The sequence below is a fragment of the Delphinus delphis genome, chromosome 5, assembly GCF_949987515.2.
Source record: "Delphinus delphis chromosome 5, mDelDel1.2, whole genome shotgun sequence".
Classification (NCBI taxonomy): domain Eukaryota; kingdom Metazoa; phylum Chordata; class Mammalia; order Artiodactyla; family Delphinidae; genus Delphinus; species Delphinus delphis.
The window spans coordinates 30,774,365-30,799,986 of record NC_082687.1 but is presented as its reverse complement, the minus strand read 5'-3'; the positions used below and the strand labels follow the sequence as shown (position 1 = coordinate 30,799,986).

General features: G+C 40.5%; 1 protein-coding gene across 7 annotated transcripts in view; it reads right to left on the bottom strand.

The window, feature by feature from the left end:
* The window catches only part of FHIP1A (FHF complex subunit HOOK interacting protein 1A), a 269,316-nt gene that overhangs the window by 21,551 nt on the left and 222,143 nt on the right, over positions 1–25,622 (bottom strand). For all 7 annotated transcript variants that reach the window (XM_060012143.1, XM_060012141.1, XM_069540682.1 and 4 more), the window contains 2 exons: positions 12,741–12,908; positions 7,193–7,272 (listed from right to left, as the gene is read on the bottom strand). In XM_060012143.1, coding sequence (XP_059868126.1) covers positions 7,193–7,272; positions 12,741–12,908 — 248 coding nt within the window. The remainder of the gene's footprint in view (positions 1–7,192; positions 7,273–12,740; positions 12,909–25,622) is intronic.

Here is a 25,622-nt window from a genome sequence, read left to right as displayed (position 1 = left end):
TTGATTTTTTTGACAGAATACATGAAATAGGACTACTTCTTAATAACGCTAGTCAATCAATAAGGAAAATAAGTGATCAGTAACACAAAACGTCTGACTGTAGGCCTTCCAAGAAAGGAAAAAGGACTAACAAACAAGAATACAGTGCTTTACCATTTACAGATCTTTCACATACATTCTATTTGACCCTCACAACATCGCTGTGAGGTGGGCAGCACAGATATTATTCCCATTTAACAGATGAGGAAAGTGAATCTCAGAGCAATTAACTGATGTGCCCAAGGTTCTACAGTTAGTAAATGATTTGTATTCATATCAGTCTTTGACCTAAAAATTCAGCACCCCACCTCCCCTCATATTTGCCTACCTACTTCACAGGGATAACGAAGATAAAATGAATTCAAGGCTAGAAAAATACTTTGAGGGAAATAATTTTCCACGATATATGGCTCATTCCCCTTCTTGTCCCAGCTTGTGCGTAAACACAGAATTTTATATTGCCTCTGTTCTGTGTTCAGCTAAGCAACTAAGTAAGACAGGGGAACAGTGTGATCCTCTTTCAAGTTATATAAATTACAATCAGGGTAACTGCTATTACAGCAAGTTGAAAAACAACACAGAAAGCCCAATGTGCAACTACACAGGATTTACTGTACCCTTATTTTCATCATTAATTATTCAAGAAATAAACTGCGTCAATGCTTTTATATACTGCAGGAACTCAATGACTACTTACAGCTCAAACAAAGCGCATTTCATGATTTAAGTTGATGTATGTAGATTTCTATTCTTTGTTTGAAGTACTAAAACAAAATGGAACAGTGGATCAAACCTAATAAAGCTATTTATCAAATATCACCAGCGGGTAGCTTGAAATTATATTAGAATAAAGAGTTACTGGGAATTTGCAACTCTGCAAACACATGCTTTCCGTAGAAACTAAGCACTTTCTTCTGAGTAAATCAAGTAAAGGGAGATCCCCCACAGATTGAAGGAGGGGCTTCTATAAAATTGGAAATTGGAGAGTCAGTTCAAATGAATAACACCCCTGTATTCAAAGCAGTACTTCTACTACTGTGCCTTTAAAACGAAGGATTATCCCAGAGGGAAGAGTGGGAAAACCGTACACTGACCCTCTGTCTCTCCATCATTTACACAGAAAGATTAGAAACAGAATAAAGTCAGAAGCTCCCCAAACGTCAAACATCAAATACACCATCATGTATAAAACAGATAGCTAGGGCTTCCCTGGTGGCGCAGTGGTTGAGAGTCCGCCTGCCGATGCAGGGGACACGGGTTTGTGCCCCGGTCCGGGAAGATCCCACATGCCGCAGAGCGGCTGGGCCCGTGAGCCATGGCCGCTGAGCCTGCGCGTCCAGAGCCTGTGCTCCACAACGGGAGAGGCCACAGCAGTGAGAGGCCTGCGTACTGCAAAAAAAAAAACAAAAAAAAAACAAACCCAGATAGCTAGTGGGAACCTGTGGTTAGCACAGGGAGCTCAGCTCGGTGCTCTGTGATGAGCTAGATGGGTGGGATGGGAGGCAGGGGGAGGTCGTCCAAGAGAGAGGGGATATATGTATACATATAGCTGATTCACTTCATTGTACAGCAGAAACTAACACAACATTGTAAAGCAATTATATTCCAATAAAAAAATAATAAAGTGGCTGTCGATAGCCGAAAAATCACTTAGGAATTTAGTACAGATGTCTGTCATCAAACTATCTTTTCATTTCAACTATATTTGCCTGGGGTGGGATTTTATTTAAATTCAGGAAGCAGTAAATATAATCAGAGGCTAATAAATGGCTTTAGAGGCTCAGATTACTCAAAGCCATCCCAATACAGCAGGAAAAATATATTCCCCACATTGTCCCCCCTTTTTTCATTATTTCCCCAACCCTCTGCAACCCTGGGTCCATTTTCTATTTTATTGGATATTACTCATTAAAATAAATCACCATCACTTCTGAAACAATTCAGTGATAACCAATCAATAACAAAGGACACACGTTGCCTACTGCTACACTGACAATAAAGACAAACAAAACAAAGCAGTGAAGTATGATGAAGTAAGCAAGGTGCTTCTTAAGAGATGATGATAACCTCAGTAATGTACCAACAGGCAAAAATCTTAAAAGCAACGTTAGTGAATTTCAAAAAGCTCGTTTGTTTTTCAGAGACACTCTGGCTGTGTTTCTCCTATTCATCTTACCCTAGACTGGCATTTTTTCTCCCCTCTCCTCCAGACACCCAATGCCCACATAAGATGGAAATGCTCCTGAAGAGAACAGGCAGCTTCTCTTCGAGCAAAACAGCCTCTATCCGAACACAACAGGCGAAGCAGTTCATAAACCTGACAAATGACCAGCACTTCTGAAAGAAACACCCCAACCAGAATATTCAGAAATGGCATTCAGGGTATTAAGCAATTAAATGTTGCCTAAACTGGGAAGTGCCAAGAACATGCAGTTGATCTGTCACTTCACTGCTTGTCAGCATTTCCTGCCTGCCTTAGGCCTATCATAGGTCACATCCCTGGAGGCGGGCAATTTCTCCTTGGTTTTCTGCTCCCTTAAATAGCCTCTCTTTTGGGGGGACCTTATTTCAACTTACTTTTCTAATATTTTGCTAAAGGAAATAAACAGATCAGTTACAAATGGATTATCACTTTGAAATGTCAATAATTAAGAGTATCTGGGTTGCAACAAAAATTGATGCATTTATTTACCATGGAGCAAATAACTTCATTAAAAGGATTCACATAATCTTCACTGCTCTATTGCCTCTCAGATCTACAAGTTTATCATGTATATTCGAATGACTACAGTGGCAACAACAAAAAGAACAAGTTATAAATCTATTTTTTAGGTCCCTTAAAGTTTAAATGACTAGAAAAATAAGGATTTTTCATTGACCTTGCTTTTGGTACAGATTCTAAATAAGAAAAGACGTTGTTTTCATTACAGTAACCCCACCCCCGCCCTTATCTGTGGAGGATACATTCCAAGACCCCCAATGATGCCTGAAACCACGGGTAGTACTGAACCCTATATATATACACTATGTTTTTTTCCTATACACACATACCTATGATAAAGTTTAATTTATAGATTAGGCTCAGTAAGAGATTAACAACAATAGCTAGTAATAAAATAGAACAACTATAGTAATACACTGTAATACAAGTTATGTGAATGTGGTCTCTCTGCCTCTCAAAATACCTTAGTGTGCTGTACTCACCCTTCTTCTTGTGATGATGTGAGATGATAAAATGCCTATGGGATGAGATGAAGTGAGGTGAACAATGTAGGCCTTGTGACGCAGGCTGCTATCGACCTTCTAACATATAAAGGAGGACCATCTACTTAAGGTGATCCTGGATCACTGAGCCATGAGGATGTTGATGGCTGGATATCAGGGGCAGACGATGTCAATGGCTAGGGATCCTGGGTGGGACGGCGTGAGATTCCATCACAATACTCAGAACAGCGCACAATTTAGAACCTATGAACTGTTTATTTCTGGAATTTTCCATTTAATATTTTTGGACCACAGTTGACCTTGGGTAACTGAAACCTCAGAAAGTGAAACTGCGGGTAAAGGGGTTCTACTGTAGTTTAAAATGTATTTTCTAGAAAATTCCCCTCCCTTAAATTTGTGTAGTGCTTTACAGTGTTTCAAAATATTTTCACAGATATCACCACAGTTGATCCTCCCCAAAACCTTATGGGATAGCAAATTCCAAAACCAGAATAGGTCAAGGGGTCCTAACTGGATTCGTTACACCCCATCACTCCAGCCACCATTGTTCATAGCCTTGTTCTCATATTTTTAAATCTCATTATGTCTTTCTGCTGCAAATTTAGTAGTAACTTCTTCAATCTTTCTTCTAGTTCATTAATTCTCTCTTAATCTGTATCTTAAATGCTATTTATACCAAACACTCAGTTTTTCATTTTAATAATTACAGTTTTTACTTCTAAAAACCCCAGGTGGTCTTCAGATCTTCCTGTCATTTTTGCTTATCAAAATGCCACTTTTATTTTAACAGAAAGTAACAAGTACTGGAGAGGATGTGGAGAAACTGGAACCCTGTGCACTGTTGGTGGGCAATGTAAAATGTGCAGCTGTTATGGAAAAAAAAATTTAAACAGAATAACCATATGATCCAGCAATTCCACTTCTGGATATACACAAAAGAAGTGAAAGCAGGGTCTTGAAGAGAGATATTTGTACCCTCATGTTCATAGCAGTGTTATTCACAACAGCCAAAATGGTAAGCAATCCAAGTGTCCAGTGGCTAAGATTCCATGCTCCCAATGCAGGGGGCCTAGGTTCGATCCCTGGTCAGGGAACTAGATCACATATGCTGCAACTAAAGATCCCGCATGCCACAAGGACGATTCCACATGCCACAACTAAAATCTGGCACAGCCAAATAAATAAATAAATGTTTCAAAGTGTCCATCGGCAGATAAATGGGTAAACAAAATGGAGTATAAATAATGTATCATTATTCAGCCTTAAAAAGGAAGGGGATTCTGAGACCTGCTGCAATATGAATGAACCTTGCAGGCACTGTGCTAAGTGAAATAAGTCAGGCGCAAAAAGACAAACACTGTATGAGGCAACTTACATGAGATACCTAGAACAGTCAAATTCACAGACAGAAAGTAGGATGGTGGCTGCCAGGGGCTGGGGGAGGGGAGAAACGGGGAGTTAGGGTTTAAGGCGTGCAGAGGGTTTGTTTTACAAGGTGAGAGCAGTTCTGGAGATGGATGGTGGCAACGGTTGTACAATATTGTGAACGCATTTAATACCACTGAACTGTACGGTTAAGATGGTAAATTGTAGGTTCTGCATATTTTACTACAATTGAAAACACTTGTTAAATGTGCGGGGCAATCAGCAGTTCAGGGGACAGAGACCAGGAAGCAGAGGCTTCCTGCGTGTCTACCGCGTGCTGACCTTTGACCTCTGCATCTGCCCCACCCCCAATTGCTCTTCTCAGATTCCCCCAGGCAGTGCGACAGAATTAGAAATACATGAAGTATTAAATAAAGGACAATTACTATTATTATGGTCTCACCATCATTCTCATTAAGGAAACAGAGAAGAAACTCAGGCTCAGAGCGCTGGACCCATGGTTCCGCCCAGCAGTCTTTCCATGACTCCGTTCAGAACCTGCGACCACATGCCCTTCAGGTGCTTTCCTGGGAAATGATGGGTCCTTACTCGCCCTGGAAGTCATAGCCCTGACTTGGATGCCTAAGTATTTCAATCACGAGCTGATTTCTTCACCTCCATAAGGCACAGGTCTGGGTCTCAAAAGATGCTTTGACCAGTACAACTTCTGAGGACAGTTTTTACAACAAGTACCGCCCTACGAGTAGACAAAGGCCACTGAACAGAAGTGTCTGCCCCCTGGGCTCAGCCTCCCCTGGTGACCCAGAGCTGGGACGCCGGGCCAGGCTTCCAGGTCCACTGCAAAAGACAGCTGCTTTCCATGCCATCAAAGAAGCAGCATTCAAGAATCTAACATTTAAATATAATCAGGATTTACGCTTGTTGGAGGCAAAGTCTGGTTTTGGGCAGTAAAAAAGGCTATAATGAGTTGCTCTGATGGATTTCATTCAGGCCTGCTAATGCACTGTCACATCAGTAGAGACTTGATGGGAAGCAAATGTAATCCTTTTAGGACAGATAGCTAATGCTCTCCCGGTCTCCCCAGGGTGTTTCTTTATGAGCGGATTTATTCTTTGCTAATGCCCTAAGATTAGTTACTGATGACCTGATCTAAACCCCTAAAAAGTCCAAAAGCTCTCTTTAAACTAAAAAAATTAATAGGTGATACTCTCCCATAAAAGAGTGACTCCGTAAGGCCACCGTCGTTCCACCCACCAGCCCCCTGTGGTATCTGCATCGCTCCCTTTTGCAGGACACCACGTCTACACTGCAGCCTTCCAGTGGTTCTCAAACTTAGCCTCGCATCAGAATCCGCTGGAGAGTTTGTTTAAAGCACAGCCTGCCGGGCCCCACCCACCACCACAGTTTCTGATTCAGCACATCTGGAAGATGGCCAAGAACGTGTGTTTCTCACGAGATCCTGGGGGATGTCTCTGCCGCTGTTCCCAAGATCGCATGTCACCACCCCCTTACTTTTCCACAGTCACTTCTGTGGGAATGCTGGACATCCACTTGGGATGCCAACTCCTCAGTAATTCTGCTCACGTCATGTCTAAAACCCCAGTGGGGACCTGGGGCAGCCCAGGTCTCCTCCCTCTTGCGCTGCTCTCAGCTCCTTCTGCCCTTCTTCTGCCCGAGGAGCCTCGGTCAAAAACAGGGTCTAAGGAATGAGGAGGTGGAGGGCGTGTCCAAGGACCTGGTTGGCTCTTTCCTTTTTGCTTCCACACCACCAGAGGGGAGTGAGGGAGCACAAGCCCTCACCAACTCTTTTCCTTCACAAAAGGAGATGTTTCTCTCAGGGACCCTGAGAAGCAGAGGCAGGGGCAAGGCAGGATTGGGTGTTCCTGAGTTTCCTGCCAAACGACCAAACTAATGTCGTCTTAACAGCACTTAGACTCTGAGGCCTGTCTTCAGATACCAGTCCCTTCATGAAACCTTTCCCACCTGGACGTCTGAAGGACATACCTTTTCTGCCTTGTATACATGTATGTCCTTTTCAGTTCGTCCCCTCCATGCCTTATTCCCTTCTGAATTGTACACAGAAAGTACTCATTAAATATTTACTGAATTTAATTGAAACATACTCACAGGTCAGACAGTGAGCACTGTACCATTTCTAAAGCAAGGGTCATAGAAATTATACATCAACAGCATTTAATATTTAGAAAAGCTGTTTTCAAAAACGAGTCCCCTAAAAATGTACTTCAGGAGAAAGACATGCAGCTACGGACGAGAAGAGCGTTCATAATACTTCTGAAAGTTTCCAAACATTCTACGTATTCTTTCCAGGAGCACATGTATAATATAACGCATTTGGCCCCCTAAAAACTGTTAACAGTAAAACGAAAATTAACCTTGGGAAATAATGCAGAAATTAAATTGATTTGCTCGATGATTTTCTTTCTCAGAAGCATGGCCCTTACTTCACTTACATTACCAAAGAAAAATGTAATAGCGATAGTGTAGAGCTTTCCTTTAAAGGGAACAAAAGATGGCAACTCACCTTAGAATTAGTTGTAACATCACATCTTCACAATGTAAACCGATGAGAGTTCTAAATAATGCCAGGGACACCACACAAAGCTGGGAAGCAAGAAAAATATCTCTTTCAGATATTGGAAGGACAGCTCTACTTCACACAGATGGTAAATAAATCAGAATTACAAAATAAAATGACCTTTTTTTTTTTTAGCAGTTTTGATTAAGAAAAATGTAGAATTACCCTCCTAATAAAATGCCTGTGCTCATATTTCCAACTTGTAAAGATCCAGATAAATATGTTCCCTACAACTCCCCAATACACACACACACACACACACACACACACACACACACACACACACACACACACACACACACACACCATCTCCTACTTATGTCATTTGTTTTCCTAGTTATTTTCAAATACGACACTGGTTATTTGCAAGACAGGGCTAACAGAAAATTGCATATACCCCAGCCATCTCTCTCTCTCCAGAGTCCTCAGCCCTAAGCCTCAGCTCTTCTTGCCTTATCTCTTGGCTTTGGGCAAACATTCTCCCGGGTTCCACTTCCCATAGTGCTGAGGGATGACGATATACTTTCCTAGGATGTTCATTAAAAAACAAGATTTCTTGCAGTCTCTGATTTCCAAAAAGGAAAGATAAACTGTCCAACAGAGAAGGTTCCCAAAGGTGCATTATAAAATCACCATGCCTTTTGGGAGTAAGCTTTTGCTGCTCCACCAGGCCACTTAAGTAATTTAGGCTCTCATTCTTTGTACAGGAGAATAAGGGCGAGCCTGTGTTCTAGGCAGGACAGGTTTACAAGCTGGTCAATGAAATCCGTAACGGTGTTGTAGAGAAAGAGCTGTACTTGGCGTGCCCCAAAACATCTCTTGTGCTCAGGACAGGTCACACCTTACAGTTAGGAAGAAGCAAATACTTCATTCCGTTCCTTCCACGCCTTTGCACATGCTGTTTCTCTGCCTGGAATGTCTTCCTCTGTCTCCTCTGCAGGATAACCCTACTTATTCTCAAAGACTGACTGTAGGCATCACCTCTCCTAGGAAATCTTTCTTCTCTTTCTCCCAGGATTACCACTCAACACCCGCTTTCCCCAGTCCGAGTCCTCTCTATATGTTGCCATAGTAACCTGGGCAAATCACTGTCAAGGGTGCTCAGCACCCTGTATCTGTCTTTTTATTACTGAGTCCAGGGAGTTCATTATTCTACATACAAGTATCTTTTCAGACACATGATTTGCAAAGATTTCTTCTTATTTTTGTCAGCTGTTTTTTCAATTTCTTAATGGTGTCCTTTGAAACACAAAAGTTTTTACTTTTTTACAGATTTTAGATTTCTTCTTGAATCAGTTTCAGAAGTTTGTGTCTTTCGCAGGAATAAAGACACAGACCTACTAGAGAATGGACTTGAGGATATGGGGAGGGGGAAGGGTAAGCTGTGACAAAGTGAGAGAGAGGCATGGACATATATACACTACCAAACGTAAGGTAGATAGCTAGTGGGAAGCAGCCGCATAGCACAGGGAGATCAGCTCAGTGCTTTGTGACCGCCTGGAGGGGTGGGATGGGGAGGGTGGGAGGGAGGGAGACACAAGAGGGAAGAGATATGGGAACATATGTATATGTATAACTGATACACTTTGTTGTAAAGCGGAAACTAACACACCATAGTAAAGCAATTATACTCCAATAAAGATGTAAAAAAAAGAGTAAAATTTTAGTAACTATGAAAAAAAAAAAGAAGTTTGTGTCTTTCTAGAATTTGCCTGTTTCACCTAATGTATCCAATATTTTGGCATGCAGTTGTTCACAGTATTCCCTTATAATCCTATTTATTTATTTATTAACTACATTTTTTATCAATGCATACAGATGTCATTAACTATGAAGAAAAGAGAAGGCATATTTATTACAAAAATCAGAATCATGGTTATTTCTGCAGGAGAGGGAGAGGGTTGTAATCAGAGAGGGCTACCGAGGGGCTTATGAGGTGTTGGCAATGTTTCATTCTCCCCTGAATGATGATGACATGGTGTTTTCTTTACAATTAAACTGTATATTTAGGCTTTATACAGTTTTGCTCTGTATGAATAGTGTATCTCATTATAAACTCTGACAAGGCATCATTCCACTGGGCAGAGGCTGCAATAGTAGTTCTCTATGTCTGGTCCAAGTCTTCCCATGGGTACAATGGATATAATCCTTTTTAGTTCTATAAGGTCAACAAACAGTAATACCCCCTCTTTCATTCTAGATTTTACTAATTTGACTCTTCTCACTTTTTTTCTTAGTAGTCTAAAAGTTTGTCAATTTTGTCAACTTTTTCAAAGAACCAACTTTTTTATGAGGTTTTTTGGTTTGTTTTTATTGAATGAAAGATTCTTTAAATTCTACAGTACTTTATAATTTTCAAAAGTTTCACACACATTGATTCCATATAATCCCATAATATCCCTTTTCCCCCCTACCCCTATATTGCCCTTCCTTCCTTCCCTCTCCCCACTGGTAACCACGTTTGTTCTCTATATCTGTGAGTCTGCTTCTTTTTTGTTTTATTCACTAGTTTGTTGTATTTTCTAGATTCCCCATATAAGTAATATTAAGACAGTATTTGTCTTTCTCTGTCTGACTTATTTCACTTAGCATAATGCCCTCTAAGTCCATCCAAATTTTGCAAATGGCAAAATTTCATCCCTTTTTATGGCTGACTAGTATTCCATTGAATATATATATACCACATCTTCTTTAAACATTCATCTGTCGGTGGATACTTAGGTTGCTTCCATACCTTGGCAAATGTAAATAATGCCGCTATGAACATTGGAGTGCATGTATCTTTTCGAATTAGTGTTTCTGTTTTTTTCGAATATATACTCAGGAGTAGAATTGCTGGATCATATGATAGTTCTATCTTTAGTTTTCTTGAGAAACCTCCACAGTATTTTCCACAGTGGCTGCACCAATTTACATTCCCATCAACAGTGTAAGAGGGTCAAAGAACCAACTTTTGCTTTTGGTGATTTTCTATTGATTTTGTTGTTTTTCTAGTCTTCATTTCCTTAATTTCTGCTCTAATCCTTATTATTTCCTTCCTCCTGCTTGGTTTGAGTTTGCTCTTCTTTTTCCAGTGTCTTAAAGTAGAAGGTTAGGTTACTGATTTGAGATTTTTCTTCTTTTTTAACGTAGGTGTTTATAGCTATATATTTCCTTCTTGGCAGTGTTATACTGCATCCCGTAAGTTTTGGTATGTTGTATCTTCATTCTCATTTATCTCAAAGTACACTCCCATTTCCCTTGTGATTTCTTCTTTGACCCACTGGTTACTTAGGAGTACTGTTTAATTTCCACATATTTGTGAATTTTCTTTCTGTCAATAAATTGTAATTTCAATCCATTGTGGCCAGGGAACATACCTGGTATAATTTCAATCGCTTTAAATTCATTGAAAGTGATTATCACATGGTCCATCTTGGACAGTGTTCATTCCATGTGCACTTGAAGAGAATGTACATTCTGCTGCTGTTGGGTGGAGTGTTCTATAGATGACTGCGCTAGGTCTAGTTGGTTTACAGCATTGTTCAAGTCTCCTATTTCCTTATTCATCTTCTGCCTACTTGTTCTATTATAAAAAAGTAAGGTGTTGAAATATCCCACAACTATTGTTGTATCTTCTATTTCTCCCTTAAATTCCACCAGTTTTTGCTTCATAAATTTTGGGACTCTGTTTTTAGATGCATATATATTTATAATTGTTGTATCTTTCCAAGGGATTGACCCTTTATCATTATAAAATGTCCCTCTTTCTCTCTAGTAACATTTCTTGTTTTAAAGTCTAATCTGTGGCTTATTAGTATAGCCACTCCAGCTTTGTTTTGTTTGCTGTTTGTGTAACCTATTTTTTCTATCCGTTAACTTCCAATCTACTGTTATCTTTGAATCTAAAATGTATCTCCAGTTGGCAGCAAATAGTTGGATCTTGTTTTTTATCTAGTCTGACAATCTCTGCATTTTGACTGAATTTTTAATCTATTCACATTTAATATTATCATTATAGTTGGATTTATATCTGCCCTTTTACTTTTTATTTTCTATATGTCTGATGTCTTTTTGTTCCTCTATTCCTATTTTACTGTCTTCTTTTACATTAAGTGAATATTTCCCCCATAGTAACATTTTAATTCCTTTAATGATTTTTTTACTATTTTTTTGAGTTACTAGTGGTTGCTCTAGACCTTACCATATACATCTTAATTTATCAGACTCTACTTCAGATTTATACTAAATTAATTTTAGTGAAATACAGAAATGTTACTCTTATATAGCTCTATTCCTTCTTACCTCCCTTTGTGCTATTACTGTTATACACATTACATCTACATATGTTACAAACAATAACACTGTTAATTATTCCTTTACCTTTTTTGCATTTTTAATGAAGCTTTTTTCTGAAGTATAGTTGATTTACAATATTATATTAGTTTCAAGTGTACAACATAGTGATTCAATATTTTTATAGATTATACTCCATTTAAAGTTATAAAATATTGGCTATATTCCCTGTGCTGTACAATGTATCCTTGTAGCTTATTTATTTCATAAATAGTAGTTTGTACCTCTTAATCTCCTACCTCTATCTTGCCCCTCCCCTTTCCTCTCCCCACTGGTAACCACCAGCTTGTCCTCTACATCTGTTTCTGTTTTGTTAAATTCATTCATTTGTTTTATTTCTTAGATTCCACATGTAAGTAATAACACACAATATTTGTCCTTCTCTGTCTGACTTATTTCACTCAGTATAATGCCCTCTAGTTCCACCCATGCTGTTGCAAATAGCAGAATTTCATTTTTTCTATGGCTGAGTAATATTCCATTGTATATTTATACCACACCTTTATCCATTCATCTGTTGATGGACACTTAGGTTGCTTCCATATCCTCGCTATTGTAAATAATGCTGCTATGAACATTAGAATGCATGTATCTTTACAAATTAGTGTGTTCATTTTCTTCAAATATACCTTTGCTTTTAAAACAATAATTGCACTTAAATAGACAGCCTTTGGAGAGAGGGTTGCAAAGGATTACATTAATGGTATAAGAGGATTTTCAAAGTTAATCAGAGCACCAAACTAAAGAATGACTACCTAAATTCACAACTGCCCAGATGTGCATTTCAAAACACTTATGGACAGAAATATGATCTCTAAATACCCAGACTTGATACACTTTGGTTCCCTGGCTTTACCTGAACTTAATTAAGCCCATATGTTCCCCTGTGCCTTGTCTCCTCAGAAGCACATTCTGCTGGTTCTACAGAAGAAAGTGCCAACCCAGACAAATTGAGAAAAATTGTCCTATGAAAGGCAGTAACTCCCACCTCCCTGACAGAAGGGCTCCTGATAGCAAAACAAATTATCTAGTTCATCTCTTCCCAAATAGAAAAGTAATGGCTGCAAGAAAACAGAATATTCATAATTTTATTCCAAAAACAAACTCTCCTGAAATCTCTCTTGAGCTATAAATTCCCTTCCTCTGGGGCCTTCCTTACCCGAAATGGGGTGTTGATTCGGCTCGTGAGAGTATCTAGGATGTGGACGTTCTCATGCTGGTGCAACAGGATAAAACGGAGGAAGATCTCAAGTAGTGCTGGCTCAGAGATGCTACGCAGAAAAAGGTCCAGATATGCAGTTGTGGTCATGACCTCCTCCACAGTCACCTGGGACCAATGACAGAGTGAGCACAGGTGAGCATCCCCTCAATGCTCTGATACATGCCTCCTCAATGGCCCCCAGCCTCACCGCAGTGAATCCATCAAGACAAGAACACGCCTGCCACAAGAACACACTTCAGAGCTTCATCTGAAGCCCATAACCTATTCACATTCCATAAAACCTCATGCTGCTTCCGCCCTTTAATTCAGTAAGGGAAAAGCAAAGGCAGAAAGAAGCAATTCAAGTGTTCCAACGACTCTAATTACCAGATGCAGTTCGAACACCATCAAGATTTTAGAGGGTAATCACAAAGGAGAAAAAAAGATAACAGAAAGTATTTCCATGGTCAGTAAGGGATTAATTATAAAGCTCAGTACAACTTGTTTCATTATTAGTCATTCAATAAACCTTTATTGGGACCTGCTATGTACAGGAGCTAGGAACATAAGAACATATTTTCTGTCTAGGAAGTTGGGTTATATATATGCTCTAGCAAACAAAATAATAATATAATAAATAGCAAATGAGAGGTCCAGACACAAAATGCTGCTGAACACAAGATGTTCAGATATGTTTCTGGAAAGTTGTAAGCCAAATTTTTATAACTGAATAATATATATATATAAGTATTATTTATAAAGTGCTATAAGAGTTTACTGCTTATGAAGTAACTGTGACTTTTTTTAATAATACAGATTACTATTTTCTATGTGGTGTGATTTTCCCACGTAGTAAAACATTGATCTTTCAGGAAACAGAACCCTCTGAACAGTCAAGTTTTTCAAGGAGCTGAGGATTTGATCCTTAAAGCATCAAAATTTTAATTTTATACATGTTTATTGGGAATATTTTAAGAGCTAATATACGTTTCTTCGTCCTCCTAAAAGCAGCATAGGGGTCATCAATTGCCTTGCCATCTGTAATATAGAAAGACTCAAACAGGGGTACGTGAAAATCACCAGGGAAACAGTTCAAAATTTCAGATTCCAACCTTACACCCTAGAAAGCTTAGAAATCTCCCCTGCCATGAGTCTACTGCACCTGATGCTAAATGAAACAGATGGTGATAATTTTTGAGTGATTACATCTTTTCTTTTCCAGTATTCCATCTTCTTTCTTCCTCCCTTTAAAAGCATTAACTGTCACTTTATCATACTGTTACTGGGCCATTCCTTTAAAAATCCATTCCTCTTCTCCTTTTCTGCCTTCAAAATCCACAAATCGGTTTAGAAACCACATCTCCAGACCTGCTATATAAGTGTAGATAGGCCTTGTGTGGATGCATCTGTGCAAAAAGGCTTAAATTACTTTTACGAATTTCTTGGTTCTTAGGGATGTTCTAGATAGATGCGTTCAAATAGATAAGATATTACCAAACCACTTCTGTCTGTTTTCTTTATTCTAAGCACGGCCCCTATAGGACATCTGAATCCACTCTCAGAATCTATGGACAGCTCACCCGGCAGTACCGTGAGCGGCCCGAGCACTGCGTCGAGCCCTTCGCTCCCCAGCTCAGAGCCAATCCTGTGAGCCCTCGAACACTCAACACATCCCTGTGTCATCTGGCCAACGGTAAAGGGCTCTCCGTGGCCCAAATATAGCAAAGCAAATAGGTAAGCATCAACCGCATGGCAGATAAATTACCTCGAGAAGAGTGCTTCACGTGGGCTGCCCTGCTTCTGAAACAAACTGCTCCTATCTTGTGTTTTCCCATGTTCGCTAGTCCCAGGCTCACGGCACTTGTAATACTGTCCTGGGACGCAAGCTGTGACTTTTTCTTTATTACTCCAGCACAATGCAAAGAGCCTAGCGCATAGAAGGTACTTAATAAGCGTTTCCTGAACAAATGACAATCCCCAAGGACCTAGCAATTTACATCTGTCAGAGTTGAGCTTAAGTTTTTAATTCCTCCCTCTTCTCTGCATGAGATCTGAAGGCCCCAGTGAGTGGGGATATTTCTTTATAAAGACCTATAGAATAACTGATGTCACCAGTATAGCTAAGGGGGAAAGCCTTTAGGCAAAAATCTAATTCCCTAACAATCTTGATCACTAGAAAAAAACTAGCACTAATCATTCCAAAGGGGCCTTACATGTAGTTCCTGCAATACTGTTTTTTCAACTTACCTATGGAGTGCTGCTAAGCTGACACGTCACACAGAATTCCAGGAGCTGCCTCTGCATCAGTAATGCGGCATGAGTTTTTCCCCCCTTAAGTTACGCATGACCGTAATAAGCTCAAAAGCACAGCAATAAACTCTTTAGAATCTAAATCTCAGTCTTCAGGGCCAGGCATGAAAGAAGGGAATTAAGCATCTATTGTTTACTACTCTTAAGCTGGATAAATGAAAAGATTTTTTTCTTTTAAGAAATCCAAGCTGTCATTTATAAGCTAAGAGGATTTAAGAAAGCACTTGGGGGGGCGGCATTTACATAACAGGCTATAAATATTAAAAGCCCAATTCTATTAAGCATCAAGTTGCAAAGTCTTTATAAATTGAGGTCACACTCATCTTAAACTAATACCCCAACCAAGAAAATCTGGTTCCATTCTCTATCCATCTCTTCCCTCCTCCATATTCTCAGAGCCCTTAGAAGCCTTTTATCCCAGAAAATCTTCTCCTGCCCCATTACCTTACTTCTCAGAAACTTCCTCTAATCCTCCAAATAGGTAACCTCCTTAGTGAGAAAGAGACTAGAGCCTAAGTGTGATCACTTGAAAGCTAACGATGAACCACCATGGGAAGGCGGCTCTGCTGGGAAGACTGTAAAACTCAGGTTCCCCTGACGCCCCAAAGAGCAAGTACCAGCAAAACGGGAGAGCAACCTCCTCCTCGTGGTCCAATTAGGAAGGACAATTGGCTGTTGATGTAAGGAGGACCTTCTGCCTTATGGCTGACTGTCAGTATTTATTGACCTGTTCTATAAAGAACTGCAGGTAGCTATGAATTTACATAGAAATTCTACTAGAAACGGTAAATGAGGTTCTACCACATAATATGCAATAATAAAGCTTAAGAATGCTAAAGCTTAGGAACGTTCTTTCTTCTTAAAGGCAGACCGCAATGGCGGCAATGACCTAAGGAAAACTCGGTTCCCACAAACAAATAATTATCCTTGACAAGAGAGGTACAACCATGAACCCAAACAGGATATCTGTTTAGGCACTTTCACATGCTTCCTTGTCAGCCCAAGGTCTAGAATGGAGCTCTGACTCAGGTACTTAATTTTACTGCTCTCCAGTCCAGTTTAGTCTATTCTTTGAAATCTCTTTCCTGGCCACCTTCTCCACCTCCACCAGCTCTTACCTGAGCCCTCCTTCATGCCAAGTGCCCTTTACCAATCCCTTAAACTGGTGTTTTTCAAACAACAGTTTGAGACCTAAAAGTGGGTAGTAAAATCAATGTATTGGTCCACTCATGGTTTAGACCAGATTCAAATGGAAAATATTAGAGTACACTGCACGTAGCATGAGTAACTACTGTTTTGTGAAACTTTGGTATACATATTTTCTTCAAACTATATGTAATACAATATATTATGTATGTGACTTCTTACATGTTCAATAAAAAAATACACACACACGCAAATGTATAAAATAAATTTCTGGCCATGAGTTACAGTCAAAACTATCTGAAAACCACTGAAGTAGTACTGCAGTAACCCAACAAATTCACAGTCCTTTCTGCCATCCTTTCCCCACCAGTTCCTTCTACTCCAGGCCATCACCCAGCATGGCCTGAATCTGGGTGAAGTGCATGTACAGTTGAGATCGGTTCTCTGAACAGAATTTACAGTCAGTCTACTCCTTTTTATTCAAGCCTAAGAGCTCCAACAGTGCATTTTTATTTTTTAATGAAAATTTCAAGTTTGCCAGAAATGGACAAAATAGAGGTTTTGTTTTCTTTGAAAAAAGGGGGTGAGTGGGAAGGGAGGAGTTGACACTGTGCGTCACATTCCACTTCTACAAAGTCAAAACTCTCTCAAAAGTGAAGGCTAGAACCAAGCCCAGCCGTCATGCCCACTTAATGCACAGCGCAGGAGGGAAACTGAGCATATAGACATCTTGACCTTTCTGTAATCAGCTCCAGTTGGGCAATTCCATTTGCATCTAAATTAGCACCAGAATCCTCGCTGTAATGGCAGGTTTATTGTCTGTCCTGAAAAATATATTTCCCACCTGCTAATTGGGTGTGTGTGTGTGTGTGTGTGTGTGCATGTGTGTGTGTGATATCTAGTCACACTGGGACAAACAGATGGGTCCTACCTTCTGTCGCCCAGGGAGGTGTCAGCCAGTGGGATCAGGTGACTGTAGCACCCTCTCCAAGTTAGAAGCCACCCTTCCTTGGCTAGTCCTTTGGTGTAGAGGAGAAAACTAGACAAGCTAGGGTTCCTCTGGGTCCTCTGTGAGCTCTCAGCCCCAGCGGCTCCACCCAGAGAGCAGGAAACAAGGAGACCAGGGGTCCTCTGCCCACTGAAAGCAGCAGCAGGGAAGGAAAGATGAGGCTGGATTGCATGAAACAGGGGAACACAGGCTAAGACCCTTCCTGCTGCTGCCGGAGAAAGACAAGCTAACAGACAGGCAGGAGGCATGTCCACCCAAGTGCTGTCAAGGGCGGCAGCTGGATGGGCTCTTCCCATGCATCTCCTTCCCTCCAAGGATACAGAGCACAAGGAACATTCAGGAACAGAGGGAAGACAGTCACCCTGGTTCTCAGGGAGCGGCCCCACTGTTTCAGTCAAATTCAGGACAGAAAACATTCAATGATTCCAAGTCTGAAAAGAGTCTGCAGTTGATGACTGAGGCTCCCTCCTGCCTGGCTCCTTCTGCTTCTCGACCTGCAGGCACTCACTGCATTGACCCCACTGCCAGAGGCAGGCAGGGGGCCATGAGTGGACATAACATCCAAAATCCATAAGTGTGGCTATTCATTCCTAAAACACCTGAGGAAGGAGGAGATTACAGTGATGGCTACAACGACTTCAGCAATATAGCTTTAGGAAAAGATGTTAAAAATAAAGCCAGTCTCTGCCTCTTTTCCCCAGCATTTCCTCAATGTATCTGTAATACATTAAACATAATCATTAATTAAATCAATTAAATATTAATTGATTGACTACCTATGATAGGGACTAATCTCCACCGGGGCGGGTGGAGGCTGGGAGCTCTTAGGTATGATAAACCTCTCCCTGGAGAAGTCAACAAATTATTTCTAGAGCCTTTCTTTTCCTATTCTATGTGTGTATAATCTGTATCCTACTACTTCATTATAATGTAACCTATCAGAGTATAATTCAATACATGATCCGTTATATTTGAACCACATCCAATAGAATTTTGTTATTGAAATATTCCAAATATCACTAAGAAAGGTATTTCATAGCATGGCTTTCAGGTCAGAAATAACAAACTAAATATATTTTAAAATAAAATAAAAAAATATATTTTAGCTTAGAAGCAGAGATCTGAAGAGTATTCCAAAGATCATTTGAGCCATCCCTTTCCTGTTACTAATTGTTCCTGTTACTAATTGTTCCAGAAAGATTCTTCTTAGTTGCAATACAAAGAACTACAAAGACAACAAGGCGGAAGAGTAAGACGTGGAGATCACCCTCCTCCCCACAAATACATCAGAAATACATCTACACATGGAACAACTCCTACAGAACACCTACTGAACACTGGCAGAAGACCTCAGACCTCCCAAAAGGCAAGAAACTCCCCACATACCTGGGTAGGGCAAAAGAAAAAACAGAGACAAAAGAATAGGGACGGGACCGCACCAGTGGGAGGGAGCTGTGAAGGAGGAAAGGTTTCCACACACTAGGAAGCCCCTTCGCGGGCGGAGACTACGGGTGGCGGAGTGGGGAGCTTCGGAGCCGTGGAGGAGAGCGCAGCAACAGGGGTGCGGGGGGCAAAGCGCAGAGATTCCCGCGCAGAGGATCGCTGCCGACCGGCACTCACCAGCCCGAGAGGCTTGTCTGCTCACCAGCCGGGGCGGGCGGGGCTGGGAGCTGAGGCTCCGGCTTGGGAGGTCAGATCCCAGGGAGAGGACTGGGGTTGGCTGCGTGAACACAGCCTGAAGGGGTTAGTGCGCCACGGCTAGCTGGGAGGGAGTCCGGGGAAAAAGTCTGGAGCTGCCGAAGAGGCAGGAGAGCATTGTTTCGGGGGCAATGAGAGGGGGTGCAAGGAGAGGGGATTAAGAGCACCGCCTAAACGAGCTCCAGAGACGGGCGTGAGATGCTAAGGCTGCTGCTGCAGCCACCAAGAAGCCTGTGTGCGAGCACAGGTCACTATCCACACCTCCCCTCCCGGGAGCCTGTGCAGCCCACCACTGCCAGGGTCCCGTGATCCAGGGACAACTCCCCGGAGAGAACACATGGTGCGCCTCAGGCTGTTGCAATGTCACGCCGGCCTCTGCCGCTGCAGGCTCGTCCTGCATCCGTACCCCTCCCTCCCGCCGGCCTGAGTGAGCCAGAGCCCCCGAATCAGCTGCTCCTTTAACCCCGTCCTGTCTGAGCAAAGAACAGATGCCCTCTGGTGACCTACACGCAGAGGTGGGGCCAATCCAAAGCTGAACCCCAGGAGCTGTGCAAACAAAGAAGAGAAAGGGAAATCTCTCCCAGCAGCCTCAGGAGCAGCGGATTAAATCTCCACAATCACCTTGATGTACCCTACTTCTGTGGAATACCTGAATAGACAACAAATCAGTCCAAAATTGAGGTGGTGGACTTCGGGACCTACGACATATATTTTTTTCCTTTTTCTCTTTTTGTGAGTGTGTATGTGTATGCTTCTTCGTGTGATTTTGCCTGTATAGCTTTGTTTTTATTTGTCCTATGGTTCTGTCTGTCCGTTTTTTGGGGGTTTTTTAGTATAGTTTTTAGCGCTTGTTGTCATTGGTGGATTTGTTTTTTGGTTTGCTTGCTCTTCTTTTTTTTATTACTTTTTAATTTTTTATTTTTAATAATTATTTTTTATTTTAATAACTTTGTTTTATTTTATTTTTCTTTCTTTTTCCTCTCCCTTTTCTTGTGAGCCATGTGGCTGACAGGGTCTTGGTGCTCCCGCCAGATGTCAGGCCTGAACTTCTCAGGTGGGAGAGCCGAGTTCAGGACATTGGTCCACCAGACACCTCCCAGCTCCACGTAATATCAAACAGCGAAAGCTCTCCCAGAGATTTCCATCTCAACACTAAGACCCAGCTCCACTCAACGACCAGCAAGCTACAGTGCTGGACACCCCATGCCAAACAACTAGCAAAACAGGAACACAACCCCACTGATTAGCAGACAGGCTGCCTAAAATCATAATAAGGTCACACACACCCCAAAACACACCACCAGATGCAGTTCTGCCCACGAGAAAGACAAGATCCAGTATCATCCACCAGAACACAGGCACTAGTCCCCTCCACCAGGAAGCCTACACAACCCACTGAACCAATCTTACCCACTGGGGGCGGACTTCCAAAAACAAAGGGAACTACGAACCTGCAGGCTGCGAAAAGGAGACCCCAAACACAGTAAGTTAAGCAAAATGAGAAGACAAACACACAGCAGATGAAGGAGCAAGGTAAAAACCAACCAGACCAAACAAATGAAGAGGAAATAGGCAGTCTGCCTGAAAAAGAATTCCAAGTAATGACAGTAAAGATGATGCAAAATCTTGGAAATGGAGAAAATACAAAAAACATTTAACAAGGGCCTAGAAGAACTAAAGAGGAAACAAACAATGATGAACAACACAATAAATGAAATTAAAAATTCTCTAGAAGGAATCAATAGCAGAATAACTGAGGCAGAAGAATGGATAAGTGACCTGGAAGATAAGAGAGTGGAAATAACGACTGCAGAACAGAATAAAGAAAAAAGAATGAAAAGAATTGAGGACAGTCTCAGAGACCTCTGGGATAATAGTAAACACACCAACATTCGAATTATACGGGTCCCAGAAGAAGAAGAGAAAAAGAAAGGGACTGAGAAAATATTTGAAGAGATTGTAGTTGAACACTTTCCTAATATGGGAAAGGAAATAGTTAATCAAGTCCAGGAAGCACAGAGAGTTCCATACAGGATAAATCCAAGGTGAAACACACCAAGACACATATTAATGAAACTATCAAAAATTAAATACAAAGAAAAAATATTAAAAGCAGCAAGGGAAAAACAACAAATAAAATACAAGGGAATCCCCATAAGGTTAATAGCTGATCTTTCAGCAGAAACTCTCCAAGCCAGAAGGGAGTGGCAGGACATCTTTAAAGAGATGAAAGGGAAAAACCTACAACCAAGATTGCTCTACCCAGCAAGGATCTCAATCAGATTAAACAGAGAAATTAAAACCTTTACAGACAAGCAAAAGCTAAGAGAATCCAGCACCACCAAACCAGCCTTAAATGCTAAAGGAACTTCTCTAGGCAGGAAACACAAGAGAAGGAAAAGACCTGCAATAACAAACCCAAAACAATTAAGAAAATGGGAATAGGAACATACATATCGATAATTACCTTAAATCTAAATGGATTAAATGCTCCAACCAAAAGACACAGACTGGCCGAATGGATACAAAAACAAGACCCATATATATGCTGTTTACAAGAGACCCACTTCAGACCTAGGGACACATAGAGACTGAAAGTGAGGGGATGGAAAAAGATATTCCATGCAAATGGAAATCAAAAGAAAGCTGGAGTAGCAATTCTCATATCAGACAAAATACACTTTAAAACAAAGACTATTACAAGAGACAAAGAAGGACACTACATAATGGTCAAGGGATCAATCCAAGAAGAAGATATAACAATTGTAAATATTTATGCACCCAACATAGGAGCACCTCAATACATAAGGCAAATTCTAACAGCCATAAAAGAGGAAATCAGGAGTAACACAATCATAGTAGGGGACCTTAACACCCCACTTTCACCAATGGACAGACCATCCAAAATGAAAATAAATAAGGAAACACAAGCTTTAAATGATACACTAAAGAAGATGTACTTAATTGATATTTATAGGACATCCCATCCAAAAACAACAGAATACACTTTCTTTTCAGGTGCTCATGGAACACTCTCCAGGATAGATCATACCTTGGGTCACAAATCAAGCCTTGGTTAATTTAAGAAAATTGAAATCACATCAAGTATCTTTTCCAACCACAATGCTATGAGACTAGATATCAATTACAGGAAAAACATCTGTAAAAACTACAAACACATGGAGGCTAAACAATACACTACTTAATAACCAAGAGATCACTGAAGAAATCACAGAGGAAATCAAAAAATACCTAAAAACACATGACAATGAAAACACAATGACCTAAAACCTATGGGATGGAGCAAAAGCAGTTCTAAGAGGGAAGTTTATAGCAATACAATCCTACCTCAAGAAACAAGAAACATCTCAAACAGACAACCTAACCTTACACCTAAAGCAATTAGAGAAAGAAGAACAAAAAAACCCCAAAGTTAGCAGAAGGAAAGAAATCATAAAGATCAGATCAGAAATAAATGATAAAGAAATGAAGGAAACAATAGCAAATCAGTAAAACTAAAAGCTGGTTCTTTGAGAAGATAAAGAAAATTGATAAACCATTAGCCAGACTCATCAAGAAAAAAAGGGAGAAGTCTCAAATCAATATAATTAGAAATAAAAAAGGAGAAGTAACAACTGACACTGCAGAAATACAAAGGATCATGAGAGATTGCTATAAGCAACTCTGGCAATAAAATGGAGAACCTGGAAGAAACAGACAATTCTTAGAAAAGCACAACCTTCCAAGACTGAACCAGGAAGAAACAGAAAATATAAACAGACCAAGCACAAGCACTGAAATTGAGACTGTGATTAAAAATCATCCAACAAACAAAGGCCCAGGACCAGACGGCTTCACAGGCGAATTATATCAAACATTTAGAGAACAGCTTATACCTATCTTTCTCAAACTCTTCCAAAATATAGCACAGGGAGGAACACTTCCAAATTCATTCTATGAGACCACCATCACCCTGATACCAAAACCAGACAAAAAGGTCACAAAGAAAGAAAACTACAGGCCAATATCACTGATAAACATAGATGCAAAAATGCTCAACAAAATACTAGCAAACAGAATCCAACAGCACATTAAAAGGATGATACACCATGATCAAATGGGGTTTATCCCAGGAATGCAAGGATTCTTCAATATACACAAATAAATCAATGTGATACACCATATTAACAAACTGAAGGAGAAAAACCATATGATCATCTCAATAGATGCAGAAAAAGCTTTCAACAAAATTCAACACCCAATTATGATAAAAACCCTCCAGAAAGTAGGCATAGAGGGAACTTACCTCAACGTAATAAAGGCCATATATGACAAACCCACAACCAACATCGTTCTCATGGGGAAAAACTGAAACCATTTTCACTAAGATCAGGAACAAGACAAGGTTGCCCACCCTCACCACTATTATTCAACATCGTTTTGGAAGTTTTACACACAGCAATCAGAAGAAGAAAAAGAAAGAAAAGGAATCCAAATTGGAAAAGAAGAAGTAAAGCTGTCACTGTTTGCAGATGACATGATACTAAACCCAGAGAATCCTAAAGACGCTACCAGAAAACTACTAGAGGTAAACAATGAATTTGGTAAAGCAGCAGGATACAAAATTAATGCACAGAAATCTCTGGCATTCCTATATATTAATGATGAAAAATATGACAGAGAAATTAAGGAAACGCTCCCATTTATCACTGCAACAAAAAGAATAAAATGCCTAAGAATAAACCTACCTAAGGAGACAAAAGACCTGTATGCAGAAAACTATAAGACACTGATGAAAGAAATTAAAGATGATACCAACAGATGGAGATATACACCATGTTTTTGGATTGGAAGAATCAACATTGTGAAAATGACTAAAATACCCAAAGCAATCTACAGATTGCAATCCCCATCAAACTACCAATGGCATTTCTCACAGAACTAGAACAAAAAATTTCACAATTTGTATGGTAACACAAAAGACCCTGAATAGCCAAAGCAATCTTAAGAAAGAAAAACGAACTGGAGGAATCAGGCTCCCTGACTTCAGACTATACTACAAAGCTACAGTAATCAAGACAGTATGGTTCTGGCACAAAAACAGAAATATACATCAATAAAAAGGATAGAAAGCCCAGAGATAAACCCACACACATATGGTCACCTTACTTTTGATAAAGGAGGCAAGAATATACAACGGAGAAAAGACAGCCTCTTCAATAAGTGGTGCTGGGAAAACTGGACAGCTACATGTAAAAGAATGAAATTAGAACACTCCCGAACACCATACACGAAAATAAGCACAAAATGGCTTAAAGAAGGGCTTCCCTGGTGGCGCAGTGGTTGAGAGTCTGCCTGCCGATGCAGGGGACACGGGTTCGTGTCCCGGTCCGGGAGGATCCCACATGCCGTGGAGCGGCTAGGCCCGTGAGCCATGGCCGCTGGGCCTGCACATCTGGAGCCTGTGCTCCGCAACGGGAGAGACCACAACAGTGAGAGGCCCGCGTATCGCAAAAAAAAAAAAAAAAAAAAAAGGATTAAAGACCTAAATTTAAGGCCAGACACTATCGAACTCTTAGAGGAAAACATAGGCAGAACATTCTATGACATAAATCACAGCAAGATCCTTTTTGACCTACCTCCTAGAGAAATGGAAATAAAAACAAAAATAAACAAATGGGACCTAATGAAACTTAAAAACTTTTGCACAGCAAAGGAAACCATAAACAAGATGAAAAGACAACCCTCAGAATGGGAGAAAATATTTGCAAATGAAGCAACTGACAAAGGATTAATCTCCAAAATTTACAAGCAGCTCATGCAGCTCAATATCAAAAAAACAAACAACCCAATCCAAAAATGGGCAGACAACATTTCTCCAGAGAAGATATACAGATTGCCAACAAACACATGAAAGGATGCTCAATATCACTAATCATTAGAGAAATGCAAATCAAAACTACAATGAGGTATCACCTCACACCAGTCAGAATGGCCATCATCAAAAAGTCTACAAACAATAAATGCTGGAGAGGGTGTGGAGAAAAGGGAACCCTCTTGCACTGCTGGTGGGAAGGTCAACTGATACAGCCACTACCGAGAACAGTATGGAGGTTCCTGAAAAACTAAAAATAGAACTACCATGCAACCCAGCAATCCCACTACTGGGCATATACCCTGAGAAAACCATAATTCAAAAAGAGTCATGTGCCACAATGTTCACTGCAGCTCTATTTACAATAGCCAGGACATGGAAGCAACCTATGTGTTCATAGACAGATGAATGGATCAAGAAGATGTGGCACATATATACAGTGGAATATTACTCAGCCATAAAAGGAAATGAAACTGAGTTTTTTGTAGTGAGGTGGATGGACCAAGAGTCTGTCATACAGAGTGAAGTAAGTCAGAAAGAGAAAAACAAATATTGTATGCTAAAACATATATGTGGAATCTAAAAAAAAAAAAATTGTTCTGAAGAACCTAGGGGCAGGACAGGAATAAAGATGCAGACGTAGAGAATGGACTTGAGGACACAGGGAGGGGCAAGGGTAATCTGGGACGAAGTGAGAGAGCGGCATGGACTTATATATACTACCAAATGTAAAACAGATAGCTAGTGAGAAGCAGCTGCATAGCACAGGGAGATCAGCTCAGTGTTTTGTGACCACCTAGAG